Source organism: Patagioenas fasciata, chromosome Z (assembly GCF_037038585.1).
Source record: "Patagioenas fasciata isolate bPatFas1 chromosome Z, bPatFas1.hap1, whole genome shotgun sequence".
Lineage (NCBI taxonomy): Eukaryota > Metazoa > Chordata > Aves > Columbiformes > Columbidae > Patagioenas > Patagioenas fasciata.
The window spans coordinates 30,689,512-30,709,520 of NC_092560.1; the positions used below are offsets into that span (position 1 = coordinate 30,689,512).

General features: G+C 40.6%; 1 protein-coding gene across 5 annotated transcripts in view; it reads left to right on the plus strand.

Annotated features, from left to right (window-relative positions):
• The window catches only part of NTRK2 (neurotrophic receptor tyrosine kinase 2), a 210,038-nt gene that overhangs the window by 110,459 nt on the left and 79,570 nt on the right, over positions 1–20,009 (plus strand). For all 5 annotated transcript variants that reach the window (XM_071802800.1, XM_071802804.1, XM_065860511.2 and 2 more), the window contains one exon: positions 10,943–11,131. In XM_071802800.1, the coding sequence (XP_071658901.1) occupies positions 10,943–11,131 (189 nt within the window). The remainder of the gene's footprint in view (positions 1–10,942; positions 11,132–20,009) is intronic.

Genomic DNA, 20,009 nt, shown 5'->3' on the forward strand with positions numbered 1-20,009 from the left:
CTTCTGCACTGAAGCTTCGTGCCCCCCAAGCAGTCCTCTCCCAAACGCCACATACTGCCTCTCCAGCACTGCAATATTTTGGGCCATCAGAACCCAAAGCCTGTTCATGCAAGGAGAAAGTGAACTAGTTGACAAGAAATAGATAATGGAGTGTTAGTTCACCATCTTCCTGTGCCATCCTCTTCAGATGTAGTTGGGCCTTTGAATTTTATTTTCAAAACCTGTTTTCAAGGATGCGGAATGTTTGGAGATGAAGAGGAGTCAGACCAAGAAAACTTTAGCTGGGCTGCAAGATCATTTCAGTGAGACCTGAGTGAACAGCAATACCAGGTTTCTGCAGATGTTGTTTATAATTTCAGCATGATGTTTGGGTTGACTGTGTGTAATCATTTAGTTTTGCTTCTTTGCACATTGTCACGTTTAAAGTTAGCTAATGTGGCTGTAAATGAAAAACAAATTGGAAATATTATTCTGGAATGCTTGTTGAAAGCAAATTGAGAGGTATATTTCAATGCAGGACAGTATTGACTTCATAATTCATGCAGTTTTGGGGGCCTGTAAGAATATTCCACTCACAAAAAGTGAAAAGAGAATCTTCGTGTTACAGCGTCATATTGTTAACACTTCCACTAATGAGAACTTCAGAAACAATTAAGGGGGTAAAACTCACTGAAATAAATTGTTTGTAAAGAATGCAATTAAATAATGTGTGTTCTAGTAGAATAACTCGCTATAGACTGTGGATTCGTACATCACTGTTGTGTTTCTCACCTGGCTAAACCTGTCTTGATTCTGCAGCGTGGAAAAGTAACCTGCTAATGCTGTCAAGTGTATTTACTTTAGTGATATATGCTGTGTATTTGTTGAGCTGTAGGCCTCATTCAGTTCTGAACAGACATAAATAGGCATTTGAAGAACCCAGAGTATTTTTTGTAAGACCATTCAAGGTCCACCTTTTTGTCATTGTGGAAGATTAGGGCTGAAAAGGGACATGGGAGATTCTTCCCTGTTCTAAGCCTGTGTCAACTATACCTATATCTTTCCCAACAGATATTTTCTTGTGCCTTCAAGATCTACAGAAGTGTAGGTTTCTGAGTCTTGTATGAGCAATTAGAGTGTCTGAGGACGTTTTCCTGACTTTTTTACCTCAGTCTTTGTTGATGCACTTTTGTGATGAAACTTTCTCATTCCTATCCAGCATCGGCACTAAATAAAGATTGTTCCCTTCCATCAAAAGGCGGTCTTCATGTACCTCCTTAGACTTCTGTTTAGAATAAAAGAAATCCTGTTCCTACAGGTTTTGCTCAGGTGTCCGAGTATTCCTAGATTTTCCATATTATGTTTTCAGCTGATTTGCTTGGATGGGAGACGCCTTTAGATAGTACCTCTGTACTCCCAAAGAATAATCAGGGAGGATTTAAAGAAGATAAATAATTTCATTAGTAAGGTATTGTGGTGTTTAATTGTTTGTTTGTTTTTAAAGCATACAGACAACAAAAACAAGTTCAATATCAGGGAGCACTTCTTCACAGTTGAACATATCTGCCATATCATCTAACCATGTCTAACTAAACTGTATTTGGAAAATTATTCAAGTTGACTACTCCAAATAGCTTTGCTGTTTTCTCAGATAAAAACTCGATGGCAAAGTTAGGATGGGGAAAATTGTGTTGCTTCTGTACACATTGTGTTTGTCTTCTAGACAACAGAGGAGCTCATTCCCAGCCCCAGCACTTAGATTACTTATGAGAAGTGTGGAGGGAAGCAATTGTTAATTAAATAGTTTTTAACTGAAATGAAAGGCAACAAGGATTTAATTTGGAGTGAATTATCTTTCTTGCTTGATGCCAACAAGCGCATTCCAGCTGATATTTTTTCTTATTGCGGTGATTTTTCATTGTAGTATTTTTGAAGGATTGTAATTTTACCCATGTTTCCAAGATATCCAAACTTGCAGGTGGCTATAATGAATGGTCTTGGTGATCTATATTAAAAAAGATAAATCATTTTTTCTTTCCCTCTTCCACATTTTCTGCTGCCTTGTATCCTTCTCTGGCTCACATATTCATATTGATTAATACACTACATCCCTGCTAGATTTTTGTCTCAGGTCTGTGTTTCATTTGACTACCAATAATGAGAGGTAATAAATTCTTTATTCTCTATGATAGGGCACATCATCTGAGCTGCACATACTGCAAATGTGTCCATGAAGCAGTGGACAGCTGTATAGCCAACATTTATGCTACAGCTGAAGGTGGGTTAAATAGTAGGTCCCGAAGGGCTCTGTGATTCGACAGCCAGGGCTGGCAAGTTCCTCCCGGGTCCTGGTCGTGACTTTGACACAGATCCCACCTGCAGCGCTGGGCAAGTCAAAGAGCCACGCAGAACTCCTCATGTGGCCTCCAAATTGGGAATAATAGTTGCACATACCTCACCAGGGATGAACTGTGAGGATTTATAGGTTATGGTGCTTAAGAGTTCGAAGGTGTGTACCAGATTGTGATTGTAAGGTCTGTTACACAAATGCCTCCCATTCTGGCTGAAAGGAGAAAGAAATTGGCAACCTTTGTGCCACAGGCTGAGGCTTTGCTGGTGGCATCCCTGGGGAAAGCTGGCCCTGGAGTGAGAGTGAGGCAAAGGAGGGGTCACGCACCCTTCATCCTACACAGACAGTTCTAGCAAATGCGGTATGTACTAGAGACCTCATGCTTTTTCTTTCAGGGTTTTGCAGTGCTGCGAAGGAGGTTTCTTGGGTTAACTGGCTTGTTAATCTGTTCCAGACCGAATCACCTGTGTCTTTGTCCCAGTGTCCTATAGGTCTCATGGCTTTCAGGGAGTAATTTGCACTATGAAGGGATTCCCTGGGCTATCCTCTCTGTTTGGAAACCTCCCTTGCAAAACTATGACCTCTGGAATGTTCTAGGCTTGTGTATAAAGGGATGTGTGATTATATGCATACAGGGGAATACAGATGATGTTGAGAGAAGAAAGGCAGCTGAAATGAACTGACTGGCATTCTTTCACAATCATACTGCAGAATAAAACCAAAGCAAAGAAATATGCAGCTGTGGCTCTCAGATTCAAAGCCACAACAAAAAGGCCTAATGAAATCCTTGAGTGGCTAGAATCTGTGTGCAGTCATTTCGGTGGAAATTACTCAGGTTGTGTGTTTGTTGCTCTCTAGAGGAGTTAGGTATTTGAAATAAGTTTTCCAGCAAGAGGAACAGGCATTTTAGGGGAAGGCATTTAAGTTAGCTTGACTGACCTTTTGACACCTAGCAACAGGGAAAATTTGGTACTGTAAAGCTGAATAACATACTTATTATTTCATTAGACTCCAAGGTATGCATTACATCAATAATTCTACATAGGAAAGAAAATAATCTGGCGCTGTAACGTATTTGCTCTGTATGAAAGTGATACAGGGATAACAACACAATTTAGTCTTCTTGTGGAGCTGCAAGAAATGAGGAAAGACAAAACTGATTTTTCACATGAAAACCAAAGCAAACTACCTTGGATTCTTGATCACCCAAATGAAATGTTACATCAAAGTAGTGTGGCTTCATTGTGAGTCTCCACCTTGTTTTGCAAGGTTGTAAGTGAACAGATTCCTAAGGGCTGCTTCTTGAGTTTAAACCTTTATTTTCAGCCACTTAATCCTCCAAGAGACCTCCAAGGAACCCTCTTCCTTCTTTTATTCAGAAATGGTTAGCAGTGCACGATGACTGGGAACAGAGGCATTTGCTGGGTATGGGGAAGTTCTCCAGCTCTCCCTTCTGGTTCCTCTGACTTCTTGGGAGCATGCTGTTGGATGAGAACTGAACTTCTTCGGCAGTTTCAGAAAGTTTTGCTGATGTCATGTATCAAGAAGAAACTGAGTACAAGCTTAAACAAGCCCTGGTGGGTGCAAATCAATTAAACAGATTAATGATACCTGTCAGAAGATGTGAAATTATTTATCCTCCAAACACCCAAGCCTGGCAAGTTTCAGTTTTCTGAGTCACAGACTTAATGTCTACAGTGTGTTTTTGGCTCAGTGTGCTGCACTGTGATGGAAGGACATGGACTGTTTGATCTGTGAAGAGCAGTGTGATTCAGCAGCATGGTCCTGAGTATAATGTTGCTTGGGGTGATCTTACTCTTGTGTTTTCTCCACCACAAACAAAGAAGGATTAATCCTATAATACTCGTTTCACAGCTGAATGTGACAGTGACTATTGAGATTACTTCACTGAGTCTGGGGAGCTGGCAGGGATGGGGATGTGAGATGAGAAGGGCCAGTTACAAGGTGGGGAGAGGCAAGAAATGATATTACTGCACATAGCTGAACTCCTGAGAAAGCACAGGAGCACCTTGCCTTGAGCTTTCCTTCATTAAAAGCATCAGCAGGTACAAAGCAAAGACTGTCATTTTAATAAGCCCACTCTAGATTTGCAGAAGAATCTGACTTTGCTTTGAGGAGCTACATCAAGGAAAGTGAGACTAAACTGGTTTCTCTTTGGGAAACTTGTTCAGGTGGCTATTATTTTTTTTTCCTTGTATTCTATTTATGCCTTTTTATTCAATTCCCTGTATTCAGCATGCAGCATTTTAAGAGACCAATAATATAAAATAATGTTTCTATAGTTGCATTACTTTCTATTATGCTGGGCTCTCTTATCCAGTCTAATAGAACTGTGTGAACATAATTTGATATCGCAGTTGCAGACAGTTGTTAAACTTAGGAATGCAAAGGAATATTCAAAAGTAAAGCTTACAGAACCTTAATCAGAAAAAAAAAAAGTGTGCTAAGCTGTGATTGATGAGTTGTCTTCCAGAGGGAGTGAAAGATAAGATAGTGATTCAAGAGCTAAGCTAAAAAGGCATCTGTTCTAGTAAGAAAGTTCGATTCCAGCTTGATAAGAGGAAAAAATGAATGTCTGCTCTTGCTGAAGTGTAAAACTTACCTTTTAATCATATAAAAAAGAACTTAGAATCTACAGCAAATATAAGAGTCTCAAGGGAAAAGAAATCTTGTATAATGGCTTTTTCAGAACAAGGTATTTAACTAGTGAAAAAATACACCCCTCCCAAAAGAAAAAAGAGACAATATTCAGTATGACCTCAAAATTCAATAGAGGTGATGCTGAATGATGTGACATGCTCTCACTGTCCTGCTCTTGACTTGATGATGTGCTATTACCATGCCCAGCAGAGACTGATCCCTGTTCCCAGAGGACGTAAGAAGAGCCCATGCTAGCATGAGGTCAGTTGAGAAATCTTCCTTAGCAGTCAACATCATTTTTCATGGAAGGAGGCATGGTTATTAAGGCATCACAGCACAAAATCATCTCTATAAACAATCCTCTTTACCTGAGCTGCCTTGTAACACTTGCCTGAGCAGATGCATCCTTGTAACTAAGCAGCTCCAACCACAAAGCTAAAATTGGCTGGGTTTTTTTTTTGTCATAATCATTACTCCTGTTGTTTTCCAGTGTGTCTGAGCCATTAGTAGTGACTTCAGGGGCAGCTGGAGTGGTGTGTGATGCACAGTAGTGTGTTGTGAGGAGGCTGTTGGATATTGTAGCCTCCAGGAGATTTTGTTAGAGCTTGGAGAGCAAACATGGGAGAGTAGATTGCTTATAACTTTGACACAGTAGGGGGAAGGAAAACTAGATGGACACTCTGTTTGTGACCATCTAAACTAAAGTCTTTGTGCTTGCAAGGCCATGACAGATGCAAACAAAACCCATATGTTCTTTCTTATTCTGCGTTTGAGAGCTTCTCCTTTTTATTTTTTGGCTGAGCCCCTTACCTGAGTCAGGCTATTATTTGCTTTGGGACACTTTCTGTACTTTGACACACACAAAGGTCATGTGGATAACTCCTGTGACAGCTGGTAGTCAGGTGTGTTGCCACAGCCAGCTACCTAAGGTTTAGGAGAAGTCTTAAAATAATGCAAAGCAAAACATAGCCCAAACAAATAGCAGTGTAGATAGCTGTTGGTGGTATGCATGTTAAAAGTGCATTTATTCTGATGGTGATAGAAGCAGTAGGAAAGGCTATATTTTGTAATCATGAAACTGCTTTTCGTGGCCAGAAATACCAGCACACCTTGAAAAACAGTTAGTTTTCTTACTTTTTATTTCTAAACCTAAGGAAATGCACATTTGTTGATACCACCAAGGCCAAGAAAAGTGCAGAGATGCACTGTGCTACCAAGAGGTAGCACAGAAGTGGGTTGTATTTCAGGAAGGGGTGCTGGTGGTAGTGAAGGTAAAACCATGACCCACCCCAGCAGTGTTTGATTGCTTCCAGTTTTCTGTGGGATGTGCAGTAAGAGAAATTTACTGTTTCTGCCTGTTTCCATACCATGTGCTGAAGATTGATTCACAACTTAGGGATATTGGAAGTATTTTGGCTTTATTTTATCTTGTCAGTTTCAAATATAATTGGTTGTCTTACATGTCACCACTTTTCCAGAGAGCTGCTGTTTTTTGTGCACAGAAGGGCATTTTCTTGGGCCTAAGTAATGCAGAAGGGATGGGTTTTTAGCCCAACATCAAAGAGAGGAGAAATTCAGCTCTGCAGCATATAGCTCTCATGTTGCTTCTACAAGGCAGGCTACCATTTCTCATCTGACTCTAGCTTCTATCTTCATAAGATAAGAAACATACTCTAGAAATGCAATCAAGTGAATATGTTGGGCAGCACATTTGAAGGTGAAGAGGGCCTCTGGAATTTTCTTAAAAGCTCAACCTGACTGTGAGTCAGCTGTTGGCAATTGCTAATGGCTACTGACAACCCATGATTTTCACTGCCATCAATGACGTTTTGTCTAAAATTTTCAGATTTCAGGTATGAAACCAACAGTAGATTTTATAAAAGCCAGAATCAGTAATAGGTGACTGAGGGAAATTATCATACTTATTCTGCCTTTGACAAGTAATTCAGTGACCCCATTTCATCTGGATGAAACGACACTTTAAAGCGCTTTAAGAAATTACCCTACAATTTGAGCTCAGTGCATATTCAGAAAAGGGCAGCTCTAGCTTCTTGTCAGTTCAGGTTGTGGCCTCATCTTGCATCCTGGAAAATGATTATGCATTACTAGAATATCAGTCATAGCCAGCTGCAGTGCTAGCCTGTAAATGTAATGTGGCTTAGTGCATTCAAAAAGTGAAATGTAACTTCATGCTAAGTGGATAGTCTGGCAAATAAATAAGTGTGGAAACAGTTTATGTATCACTTTGTTCACATTGATGAAAAGGTCCCAACAAAGGGTAAGTTTGAAAGGATGTGAACTCAACTGCTTCTGATACACAAAAATTTCCATCCTTGTCTTAATTAGAGAAGAAATATACAGGAAGTAGGATTTTGGAACCCAAACAACTACTTCCAAAGACCATTATATGAGATAATTACTTGCTAATAAATGAGGGGGTTCACTAAGTGACACAGCACCAAGTTCCCAGTGTTTGATTTTTCTTAAGCTGTTTTGTACTGCCAGGAATCGCTTTGGAAGTCACCTCATTTTCCAGATTTTCCTCACCTACATCAGAGAGCAGAATATACTTGGAGCCTGCTTCATGCTGCACAGAAGACTAGTTTTTACTAGTTAGCCTAATTGAGTAAATAGATTTATTGAACAATTGTCTACTTTTCACCTGCAGCACTTTGTGGTTTATACAGATTGAAAAAAATAGTTCACCGTACAAAACTGGGTATTGGAGTAGGGCAGAAATGATTTGATGAACAAAATTAGTTTCTATTCATTATCCCACTTTAACGTCTAGAAATGTGTAATGGTCACTTTTCCAAGCTGTCGCTGCATGTGTGGTAGAAGAAAACAATGACAAAAGAGCCTCCTCCTGTACAGCAGAGAATAGTAGGGCTGTAAAGGACTTAGAAACATACCTCTATTAAATTACAGAGCCAAGACAATTTGCGCATTTGCTGTAAGAGAAGGGATCTGACCCTCACACTAAAGCTGTATTAGTATAAAAGGACTTTATTTGCCCGAGAAAATGTGTATTTGTTGGCCTGTTTTTTTGGAGCCATTAGCTTGACATTCAGAAAGTTTATAGAGATATAAAGATGATGCCTAGAAAAAAGTGAATGTTGTTTTAAACGGGTATGCACTCTATTGCCACTGCACAGAACTCTCATGCACCTGAAAAAGGCATTGCAACTCCATAGAAGTATCTTGTTTGCCATACAAGAGACTTTTTCCCACAGTTTGTTAGGCTCTGCACTTCATTAGAGGAATCTTCACCAGAAACTCTTAATCCTGGCAGCTTTCCTGGTAGAATCAGTCATTTGAGGATCTGAGTGATCAGTAATGACAAAACCAGCCTTGGTATTAGTATTTCACCTGGTAAATTGCAGAGATCTAGGCTTCAGTTACATTTGTCAACAGTGACTTTCCAGTGAAGTGCAAGGTATTTGAAAAATTACCTCTAATGTTTCAGTCTAGGGGGGGAAGTACTTTTTCAAACTATGAGAACATTTCCCTCATGCACCATTAAACCAACTGGGGAGAAAGCAAAGCAGGACAGGAGTGGGAGTACACTTAAGTCTCTAAAGGTAGGGTTGGGTAGCCACATGCCAAATTATTCAAGTTTTATTCCTGTGAGCTATGCCATGTGACCATAAAGTGTTTTTGTTTCTTTTCTTTAAAGCCGCCCTTTCTTGGCTGCTGTGTCTGGGCGTGTCCCCATTCTCATCTTGATCCTTAACTGTGTGTGTGCTATGGTGGATCCTGCCCATCTTCTCTCGTGTCCTCGAGAAAGTGTCTACAGGACCTGATGCTGGTCCCCATTCTCTCTCTGCATCTCCCCGTACCTCCTGCAGACACAGATGCCATCTGTGTGGCGAGTCACTCAGCTCTGTCTTTCCTCTGCACTATTCCTTCTTTCCACCCCAAAACTCAGTCTGGGCCTCCAGTGCTTTTTAATGGTGTGACTGGTGACTTGGAGTAAACACAGATTTTTGTTGTCCTCAGGGTCCTCTCTGCTGCCCCCATCTTGGGGGGGCATTGTCCTGGTTTTGTTAAAACACAAGTTTCTCTTTTAGTGAGTTTGCCTGTCAGCTAAAGCCTTCATATTAGCTGCATTTTCCTGGAGAACCAGACACATGTTTTGGTAAACCTAGCAATGGAATGCAAACTTATTGATAAGCATGGATGGACATCTTGCGAGAGGGGCAAGGAGAAACCGGTGACCAAGAAACTGACCAACTGTGTATAACATTCCATTCACATGAATACTTCATATAAAAGTGGGAGATCACGAGGATCTCGTCCCTTTTGCCCTTTTTCCTTTTCCCTTCTGCTTATGGCCGACATTAGGAGAGCACCTTGCTGGTTGTCCCTGCAAACTGAGGCCTAGTGACAGACTGAATCCAGCTCCGGTTGGCTGCAGAGTCTAATCCAGGACTTTGGGTGCTGGCTCTGCAGGTGCTGAGACTTTCAAGATTGGTTTTGTATACTTTGTATTATTTTCTCTATTCTTATTAGTAGCATTAGTAAAACATCTTTAATTTTTCCAACTCTCTTCTCTCTGTCCTTCTTTCCCTTCCAATCACCTGTGCTTAGTGGGAAGCGCGGAGAGGGAGGGGAAAAAAGGGAAAGTGGCGGGGGGGAGAGGAGGTTAACAACACATCTGCCAGGGTTTGATTGTCACCCCACAATCTTAACCCTCGACAGGCATTCACCTCACCTGCTACTGCTGCCTGTGGGCTAAATGCTGGTCGTCATCTGAGGATGCTGTTCCAAGATACATACTTCCAGAGGGCAAACTTTTACATCTGTTTCTAGCATTTTCTTTTAATTGTTACAATTAGAAGATGTGAATGCCACTCCAAAAACCTGGGTTAACACAAATGGAGAATGAAGTGAAATGTGACATGCATGATATCTGCAACCTCTTAATTGGACAGATTAGGCAAAATGTTGTCGCTGCTAAATGGTGATTCTGGTTTTCTTTGAATACTGGACGTAAATTGGAAGACATAATGAGGAATTTAAATGGCAGAGTTAGATGGTAAGAGTTCACATGTTACCTATGCTGAACTCTTTGGTAGATCAAAGGTCCCTGAGCTCGCAGAAGTGGAACGCTGTGCCAAACAGGACTTCTTTTTATCCATTTATGAGGTTTTATCTACATGGCGCTTTCGTTAAAAATATAAAGCACAGAGTGAACAAAACAAAACAAAAAACCAAAACCAAACGGTCACTGAATTACTGATAAAAGTAACATCTTTGTGAAAGGTAACTAGACTCAGGTATGGATGGGGGAGCTAATTGGGTGTTCCCCTTGGCTGGATGAGCCTCTCTGCAGTGATCTGAGATTTTGCAGTGGGGTGGAATGTGTTTTTCCCCCTACTCTTCTCAGCATCTGTTCTGCACCTTCTGTGACTGTTCAGATTGTCCCCTTTGGATTTTGGCTCTCAGCCGTATTGTCTTTTGGAAATTACCGGCCTGCCACATCAGGATAAGTCCAAGTCCTCTGTGTCTTTTGTCTTGCAATAATACCACCTCATAGGGAGAGCAGGCATTCCTTGGATTTGTGGCAATTATTGCTGTGTGATCCAAGCAGGCCATAAGGTAAAAAAGTTAATGTGTGTATTTTATAGCTTATTTCTAAGAATGACAGAAGGAGTTCAACAAATTTGGAGGTCTTTCCTGGTGACAGATTATACTGGATCCTGACTTATTTAGTCTAGGTGATCTGCCAGTACAAAAATTTGCTTCACATTCCAACTCCTAATGGAAAAAAAACCCACTGTTCTCCATCTGCACCCAGACATAGAAAATTTCTGAGGTAAGGTCAACAAGGCACACAAGGAGAGCTGTAAACTGTGGAGATTGAGAACAAACTGGTCCAAAAAAAAAGAAAAGTCTGCAGGTAGGAAACCATGTGCTGATTTACAGCAAAATCTTTGTTTCTGACTCTAGGTCCTTCTTCAGTTATTAGCAACGATGACGATTCAGCCAGTCCCCTCCACCACATCTCAAATGGCAGTAACACTCCATCATCTTCTGAGGGGGGTCCTGATGCAGTCATCATTGGGATGACGAAGATTCCCGTCATTGAAAATCCCCAGTATTTTGGAATTACCAACAGTCAGCTCAAACCAGACACCTGTAAGTACAAAAAACTGTATGTGTTTCAATCATTCATTTACCTGTGCAAGCGCTGGGGCTCTTTAAACAGAGCTAGCAGAACAAAATGCTCTAAATTCCTGGGAGTGGAAGGGTGGGGTTAAAATGTATGCAATTTGTTAAAGGTACATGGGATGAACCGCTTTACATCTGTCAAAGCAAAATTCAGCCCTTGTCAATGAAGTCAGCAGTGTTATACTGATCCATATTCCATCTAAGTCACTGGTAGCTTTTCCATTGATTTCAGTGGTCTTTGGCCAGGCCTATGCACTGAATGTCTTCCTGGGAGAAAACAAATCCTGAGTCAGAAGCAGGAGTCAGTTTTGTTACATACATGCTGCTTTTAAATTGATTGTGTTGTCAATGAACGTGACCTAACTTTGAAATCTGAGTATTTGTAAAGCTATGAGAATGATAAGGGTTAAAACTTGAATTCCTTTAATTTTATTGTATAATTCAACCTCTACAACTGAAAAGATGTTGAAGTAGAGCAGAAGTTTGCCTGATGGACAATAAATGTCACATACAAATTCTTTCATGTTCAGCTAGAAGCAGGGGAAATGTGAAAAAATATGAAGTGTTAAACAAAATTAGCTATGAACAGTTAAAAAAGGGTATACCTAACTTCAGCTACTACTCTTCAAACCTAGCAACAGTTTTAGAATTGGACATCTGAAACATTGATTTTTGAACCAGTGATTAGCATCGCAGCAGATGACTGAAAAAATTATTGTGAATAATAGTAAGTGCAAGGCTTACTATTTTTCACCAATACATTAAGATCTTTAAGTGTTTCAGATAAGGTTATTCCTGCTTCTTTTTTCCTCTTTTTCTGTGTGTGTGTGTGTGTGTATGTGTGTGTGAATGTAACATACATTTCTGAAGTGTCACTCGAAGTCTGGGCTATTTCTTTGCAAAGTTACTCCAGAGATTCCCAGTATAGCTGGTGAGCATTGGGCTTGCAGCTGAGAGACACTACGTCCTATCTGTATCCTATCCTGAATGATATCACTTCATAGCACAAACTGTAGTCTAGGGGCTTACTGCCAAGGTCAAAAACCTTCGCCTCCAACTTTGCAAAGCTTAAATGCTCTAATAGGAATCCTTCTTGGTCTGTGCACAAGGGCATGCATATGTATGCTTATGCATGACTTCTAAGGCTGCAAAAACTGATGCTGGACTACCTAAGTATTTTGTGAATATTAATGCTCATCCACATCTAGATTGTTGCAGTAAGCACAATCCACAGAAGGATGTTGCAATGCAACAGGAGGTCTTTTTTTGCCTTTTTATTATGCATCCCTGACGTTCACTCTCTACCATAGCTTTTTTGTGTGTCATTATTTTGTGTTTGGAAATGCCCCCTTATCTCTTCTACAAGAGGATATTTGAATAATCTGGCATAGCATATGCGGTGGGATGCAGAAGGTAATCACTGAATCACTGATACTTGATCAGCACAAAGAGAATGTTATACAGATGCATTCTGATTTAGAACATTAATTCATGTGAATAATAGAAGCCTCTAGGGAACAGAAATGGGCAACATGCCCACTTGATCCCTCTAATATTGAATAAAAGGCCATGCTTTTAAATATGAAGCTACTGTACCTTTGTTCCTAGCTGCATTAGACAACATTATAATTGTTTAAATAAATATCAGTGACTACAGATTATTTAACTTTCGGCATTAATGTTGAAACAACATACATGCTGTTCTGGGGAAAAATCCAAACCGTACCAAAACACAGACTTGTCTCACATTTAGTGAGCTGCGCATAAAGTACAGAGGCATTAAATCACAGCTGATTAGTGCTAAGTAGGTCCTGATCCTAAAAATACGTAGGTCTGTTTGGTTTTGTGTGCTGCAATGAAACCCACATGGTGTCAGGGAAATTCATCACGGCACATGAAGTTCGGTTTGTGCATAAATGCTTGGAGGATGATGCTCAAGACTTTGCTATGGTGCTTTGGGCAGATTATAGAACTGATGCTCTACATTCTGCCACATGGCCATGGTGGTCTCAGTCTTTGTGTTTTTATTGCTTTAGCAAAGAGAATCAGGTAAACTGTGACAGTGTATAAAATAAGGCAGATTTCTCCTACTACACTGAGATCTATCCAATAGAGTGTAATTAAAATTGTCTCAGGCAAAAATGGTCTTCCCATAAATAATTTCACATACGCTCTCTTTCTGTCTCTCTCACTCGTTTATTATTACAGAGCTGCACTTGCCCTTTCTTAACCTGGCAGCCTCCTCCTGATGTGTATATCTGGTATTTATAAACCTCTAAGCTAAGTAGCTCTCCTACCTTTTTCCTGTTTACAATAATGCCAGCTCCAGATGTCATCTGGTTTCTCATCTCCAGCAAGATAATTAACACTTACGTTTATTTCCTATCTGGTCTACGTTCCATTGTCTGCTAGCATTAAAACCAGCAAGCACTGACAGTCATGCTGGAAGACTTACGTCTTTAGCGTATGCTGATCTGTGGATGGAGGTGAGACTTCAAGTTAGGTATGCAGATCATATGGCAATTTTCACAGAATTTTCCCAGAGCACATCTGCTCTGAGTAGCAAGTGTGGTTTCTTTTTTGTTATCTACTGAGACCATGTTTTGACTGGTCTAGCTATCCATTTCTAATACAGTGTATCGAACTCCATTAAAAAAAGTATTAGAAGTGTATGTTTTTAAAAGAAAATTATAAAGTTGATTGTGATTAATTTAGTTTGAAATTCCCTCACTGTAGCAGTAAGTTGGTACTTTCACTACTGGATAACTAAATCCTGAAGAGTTATGGCTTCTAAAGAGTAAATGTCAGTCCAAAAATTGTAACACTTCCCTCCTGTGAGAAGTAGCTTTCAAGGTGGGAAAAGCAAACTGATGAGGACCAAAGACTCATTGGCTAGAGGTGTTAGGTTCTAATCATCACTCAGAAGGACTGAATTTCTGTCCCAGGTTTCATCACAAGTGCTCATTTGTACCCTTAATTGCCATAACATCTTCCAACTGGGTTTGGCTGATATTTCTCACTCCAGCTGCTCATCATCTTAACTGCAACCCCCTGATGCTTCTTCAGCACTTGTCTGTGTGACACCCTATTCCAGCGCTCCTGGCTTTTCCTTTCTCTGCCATGTACCCTTGGTTGCAGCTGGCTGGTGGGCTCATCTGCCACTCCAATATCTTGAATGTTTCCACCTTTAAAGCGTACAGTCTGTGGTGCATACATGTTTCAGACACATACCAGACTTCTTGGTTTCTTTTTGTGTGAAATCAAAAGGTATTTCTGCTTTGGCAATACTTGGCTGACAGTGACAACTCCAATTTCAGAAGCATAAGAGAGAGTCCACGGCCTGGACATAGTGAAATGCTCTTTGCACCTAAGTCATTATAAGGCCGGTTGTGCTGTATTAGCATCAGCCTGCAAACCTCTTACTTGGGAATTAGAAACAGTGTTCAGTTGTTGCTGTTGAAAATTGGGCCATAACTTTGTAGTGAAGTAACATTACCAGATGCAGAAACCTTGTATGGATGGCAAAGCTTTTTGTCCCCTGCAGTCAACTGGATGATGCAATACCATGTGGATATAGATGCTAACTATTGCTAGATGGTTAGCTTCACTAATCTTAAGAGCTGTCACAGTCCATAAATATTTTCATTAATACCACGGTATTTCAAAACTTAGCCTTCTACATCTCTGCACAGAAATTGTGCTTATTGAAGTTGACGACTGAGCCCACCAGATGTGTTGAAACAGGACGGAAAAAGCAAAGCCGTTTTCCCCATGAACAGCTATGAACTTTCTTCGTTCATCACTGAGCCTGAAGCCAAGGACTTGGAATATATTAGTCCATTAATATTATGTTTCTGTGCTTAATGGTGTAAAAGCAGTCAATAAATAACATTGCTGTGTTGGTAGTATTGTGAAAAGCAAAACCTGAGGAGACATCATACATAAAGTGTCAGTGGAAGTGCTCAGGCTGAGACTCTCAGGGCAGAACTCGGGTAAGAAGCTGCTTGCAGGTGGTTTGGGATTTCAGGAATCAAATCATTCTCTGAATCTCACCCCAGTAACCCCCACCCTTGCCCCACAAAGTCACCGTGGTTGTTTTGGTGCAACTGAAAGGAAACCTGGAGCTTTTCCCTTTCATGTAGAGGTTTGCAAGCTCCAGGGTTCAGGCTCCAGAGCAGCTGCACTGACATCAGTTTGCACTGCCCAGCTAATCTATGCGCACAACTCACTAGATTTCATCCCTAAAGATATTATCAAAGATGTAAAACAGCATACTGGGCATGCTTGTTGATTAGTCAGTGGTTGGTTTAGTGGCAAGATGTTTTCAGTGGCTGACCATACATATAACCAATGCGTTTCGGATTATGTGGTGGATTGTTGTTTTGATACGTGAAATTTGGGTATATTCATGAGCTAGCCTTAATATTTTGTCTGTATTTCTCCAACTTTGGCTTGTGTTCTTGAAGTACAGGAGTGTGAATGTGTGGTTTGGATAACCATTGTACTTCCAGTTGGCCTTTGCTAGGGAAAGTCTGTGGCTGGTTACGAGGTGGTAGAAATAATTTTTGTAAGTTAGTTTTCATTTATTTGGCTGATCTGAAAAAATGAATTTACAGTCTGTAGCTCCAGTTCCATGGTAAAATTTCTAATTACATGTCTGTTGCTAATTTTAAAGGCAGAGGTTTTGAGAGCACCCCTGTTCTATTCCATTTTGAACACTGAACTTTTCAAATTATGCTTAGAGATTTTCATTTGCATTTTAGAGACTGTTACAGCAGTTAGTTAAAGGTAATCTCAGCCTTTTTCTGACTCTCCTTGTTCTTTAACTACAGATTTCCTTTTAACATACACGTAGCCAGACTGTGGTTGTCCCTGGTAGGCAGGAACATTGCAGAAATGCTCTGCTTCAGTCCACCACCTTCTTGCATTAATTTTAAAGGAGAAAAGAAATAGGAGTGTTATCATTTCACTGTGGCTCCCACAGTACTGGAGTTTTCAAAGCCTTAGGTCTTAGAGTCTGGTGATAATGTCAGATTTCTTTTTAGAATGAGAAAAATGTGAAGAAAAACTTGAGAATGTGTGCCAGACCCCAGAAGGCTGAGGGGGAAAAAAGATCTACACTTGTTTTTCTTCTGTTTATTACATTTTTATTCTTTTTAAACTCAGTTTCATGATTGTTGAGCATTTGAGCATGGCAGCAGCATGTGAGGATGCAGAGCTGGCCCTGCTTTGCCAGCGTGGGAGATGGTCCCTGGCGTGACCACCGCAGAGAGCAGAGGGAGCAGCCAGAGAGCCAGGACTCACTGAGCTGCCTCCCCTCTCCCCATCGGTTTGTGGAAAGGTGCAGCTACTTGTAGCTCAGTACCTAGTTGTTTCTGTGGCTGTGACCACTCACACTCTGCAAGGCAGACTGGTTTCTCTTCATTTTGGAGCAGGCTGACAGCCTTCTCTCCAGCCCTTCAATCACTAGGAATGGGCCATTTGATATGAAAAAGGAAGTAGTTGTCTGTATTTCCAGGGTGGGTTCAGCAGAAGGAGAGGATGTGGTCACTCAGTGTATATTTCTCAGGTATCCTTGCTCCAGGAGCCCTACAGCAAAGCATGGCCACAGCATGAATTTCCTCAGTTGGGTGCGTGGGCTCTCACTGCAGAGTGGGGATGTGACAGTCTGCTGATACGAAAGCTGCGTGCAAAAAAGAAAACCAGAGAGAACCTCTGCACTGCAGGAATCTGCCAGGCCTCTGACCCAGAGCAGTAGATTCATTAACTTCTGTGTTCTGCTCATCCTGCACACATGGTGTCTGGTAGAAAAACAGCAATGAGCATTGGGCAGCCTGCCTGCAGCACGCAATCTCTCTTTGACTTTATTTCCTACCTAACAAATAATGGCATGTTCCAGGTTGTATCTGTCACTCTACACTCTCCTACAATTTTGAGGAACGGGGTAATTTTTGACTCATGTTGCAGGGCAAAAAATAGACTGAGTTGGTCCATGTGCACAGAAGAGTCTCCCAAGACAAACATTCTCTGAGCATTTCAGTATCTTCTGAAAGGCTTTTGTATGTGAGTGGCCACAAAAAAAAAGGCTGCTGTAGTGGTTTCTTAGCCAGCTAAGCCCTAAGCCTGGGGATTTTCCATCAACTCCTAAAGTTCACAGAACTGAAAATTTATAAGCAGCTCATTTTCCTATAAAAGACACCATGATCTCAACAGCCAGAACGCAGAGGAGCAAAACTGATTGATCTTAGTGAAATCCATAATGGGAGGAAAAACCTCGCTGCCCAAGCTGAACTTGCTGGTATTCTGCATTCAGAGGTCAGGAGGCTTAATAGGGCATTTACTTCAGGATCTTAGGATGCTGAAAGCCAACAAAGGATGAGGTTGAGATTACAAGGAGGGATATACATATTATATTTACTGCTTGTCCTGATCCTGCTGTGTGTTTTACTCTGGGGAGATTTGATTTGCTAGGTAAATGTATAAGAGAAAAGTTGGCTGAATAAAGACATAAAGATATATGAAGATATATTTTATCATCTTGACTGAATACTTTTGTAGTTTGATTGCATGTTTTAATCCCTGATTGCAGTCACCATTTAAAATGTGTGTCTTTGAAACTGTTCATCAAGTTATACATATGTTAGAAATGTCAGCCTGTGTGTATTTCATATCTGTGGTGTGTTTCATTAGCTGCATTTGACTTTTGTTAACTGGGTAAGAGATTTGATTCCCAGACCATAGCATATTGAGTCTCAGATATTTTTCCCAGCAGTGTGGTCACATATTTCCTTTGCCCAGCAAATCTAACAGGGAATAAATAAAATTACAAGAAATTAGATTTTTTATCTCCTGCTGCTCATTCTGAGACTCAGCAGACCTGATTTTTTTTTGTTTTCCAACCAGATGGAAGAAATTCTTCCAAAGGCAGCAAGCCTTCAACTTGGAAAGCGTGGGTTTCTACCCCCTTAAAAATTCAGAATTGGAAAGAAAGTATTATTTCCAGATTTAGTGTAGAGGTGAACCTGTAGAATCACTTTTTCCCCCAGAAGCTGCAGTCTTGATTTGTCCGTGAAGTCCATTTACATCTAATAAAAATGGCAAGAAATCATACTTTCAGCAAAATGTTTTCATCACACAGAATGTTGTTATGTGACCTGAATTATTCAGTAAACTACTTGCTCCGAGAGTCCAAATGCTGTAAATCCAACTACAAGAAAGAACAGCTTGGACTTTGATCTTTAATTCATTAATAGAATGAGTGTTTTATCACCTGGAAATACATCACATGAAGCATACTCTGGGCTAAATAATGGGTGTTAGAAGGAGATCTGAACAATGAAGACATAAAGTATGCAGTTCAACCACAGAGTATGAGGCAAGACAGCATGAAACGTATGTTCTCAGGAAAGTGACCAGTGTCAAAATTCAGGTAGAACGTGCACCTTCTGGTCTAAATTTGTCAGGTGAACTTCAGATAAGCACACTGTTCTTCATCAGAGCACTGAAATGCTCTGTCAACATCAAGCCCAACCATGGACTTCACGTGAAGAGAACACTTAAGGACTTTTTGAAAGATGAAGTGAAATTAAACACGTGCACAAGCATTCTCTGCTTTTAAGATATTAGTCAAGATGGAAAAAAACACAAGATGGTGCTTTCTTAGTAGGTGTAATGTCAGTGTTATCACTACATTCATTTTGTCATTTGACAGTACATCTGTATCAGAAATGTATACACTATTTTGGCACCAAAATATGTAGCTAACTCAGTAATACTTAAATGAAAAATAGCACAATTTTTTGTAATGATTAAATTATGCCTTTCAGACTCTGTGCTGCATACTAAGTTCTACAGATGTTGATTTTATATACAGAAACCTGTATATGTACGTAAAAACATAATGGGAAAATAACATGATGGAGGTTAAATAGGTAGTACTTACTTTTAAGCTGAATGGGAAAAAAAGTAATCCATTGTGAAACCATCCTTGTCATGAGCCTAAGCATAAGAGCAGGCTTGGGCCTTGGATTTATTCCTTTGTGTCAGTGAGAGTTTTGGCTAAATAAGAAATACAGATCCCAGGAAAGCAAGGTTGTATAAATAAGATTAAAATAAGAAATTTAAGTATAATAATTACAAAAGTACAAGAAAATCAGAAGTAAATCAAATAATTTTGTAGCCAGAATTATTTCATAAAACCTACTAGAGTTCATAACCAAACAACTGCACTGTTATTAATAAATATGAGTGCATAAAATGCAATTAGCCCTGAGCACAAGCTCACCCAAAGATGACTTTTCAGAGAAAATGATCAGGGATTCAGTTTGTGCACGATAAGTGTTGGTTAAGACAGGGTGGTATTTATCGCAGTTGCAGTGTGAGCTATTATATGTTGTTTTTCAGCTGTGTGTAACATCTTCACAGCTCTCACCAGCAGCTGTCTCTGAGGAATTAAGGCTGTCAGTGCTTTGAGACTATGACTTGAGAGTGGTTTGGCGGTTTGTTTTCTGGAGGAGACCGTGTGGTTGACTTTGCAGGTTTGCAGATCTGCCCAGTGCCGGGCGGCCCCGAACGGCACTGGATTACACTACACTTGCAGCCCTCAGAAGTGCAGAATGATCCAGGGCCCACTCTGAGTATGTGCTTTCCCCACTGCATCCCACTGGTGGTGGATCCACGCGGCGGGGAGGCGGAAAGCTCGTGCTCCCACCCTGTCACCCCCTGCAAGCAGGAGTGCTCATCAGCTGCCTGGGGGTGGCTGATCTCCCAGGCCTCTTTTATTCTGTGCTCTGTGCAGCTTGGTTATTGTCTTGAGGAAGCTTCCCCAGCAAAAGTGCCACTGGGG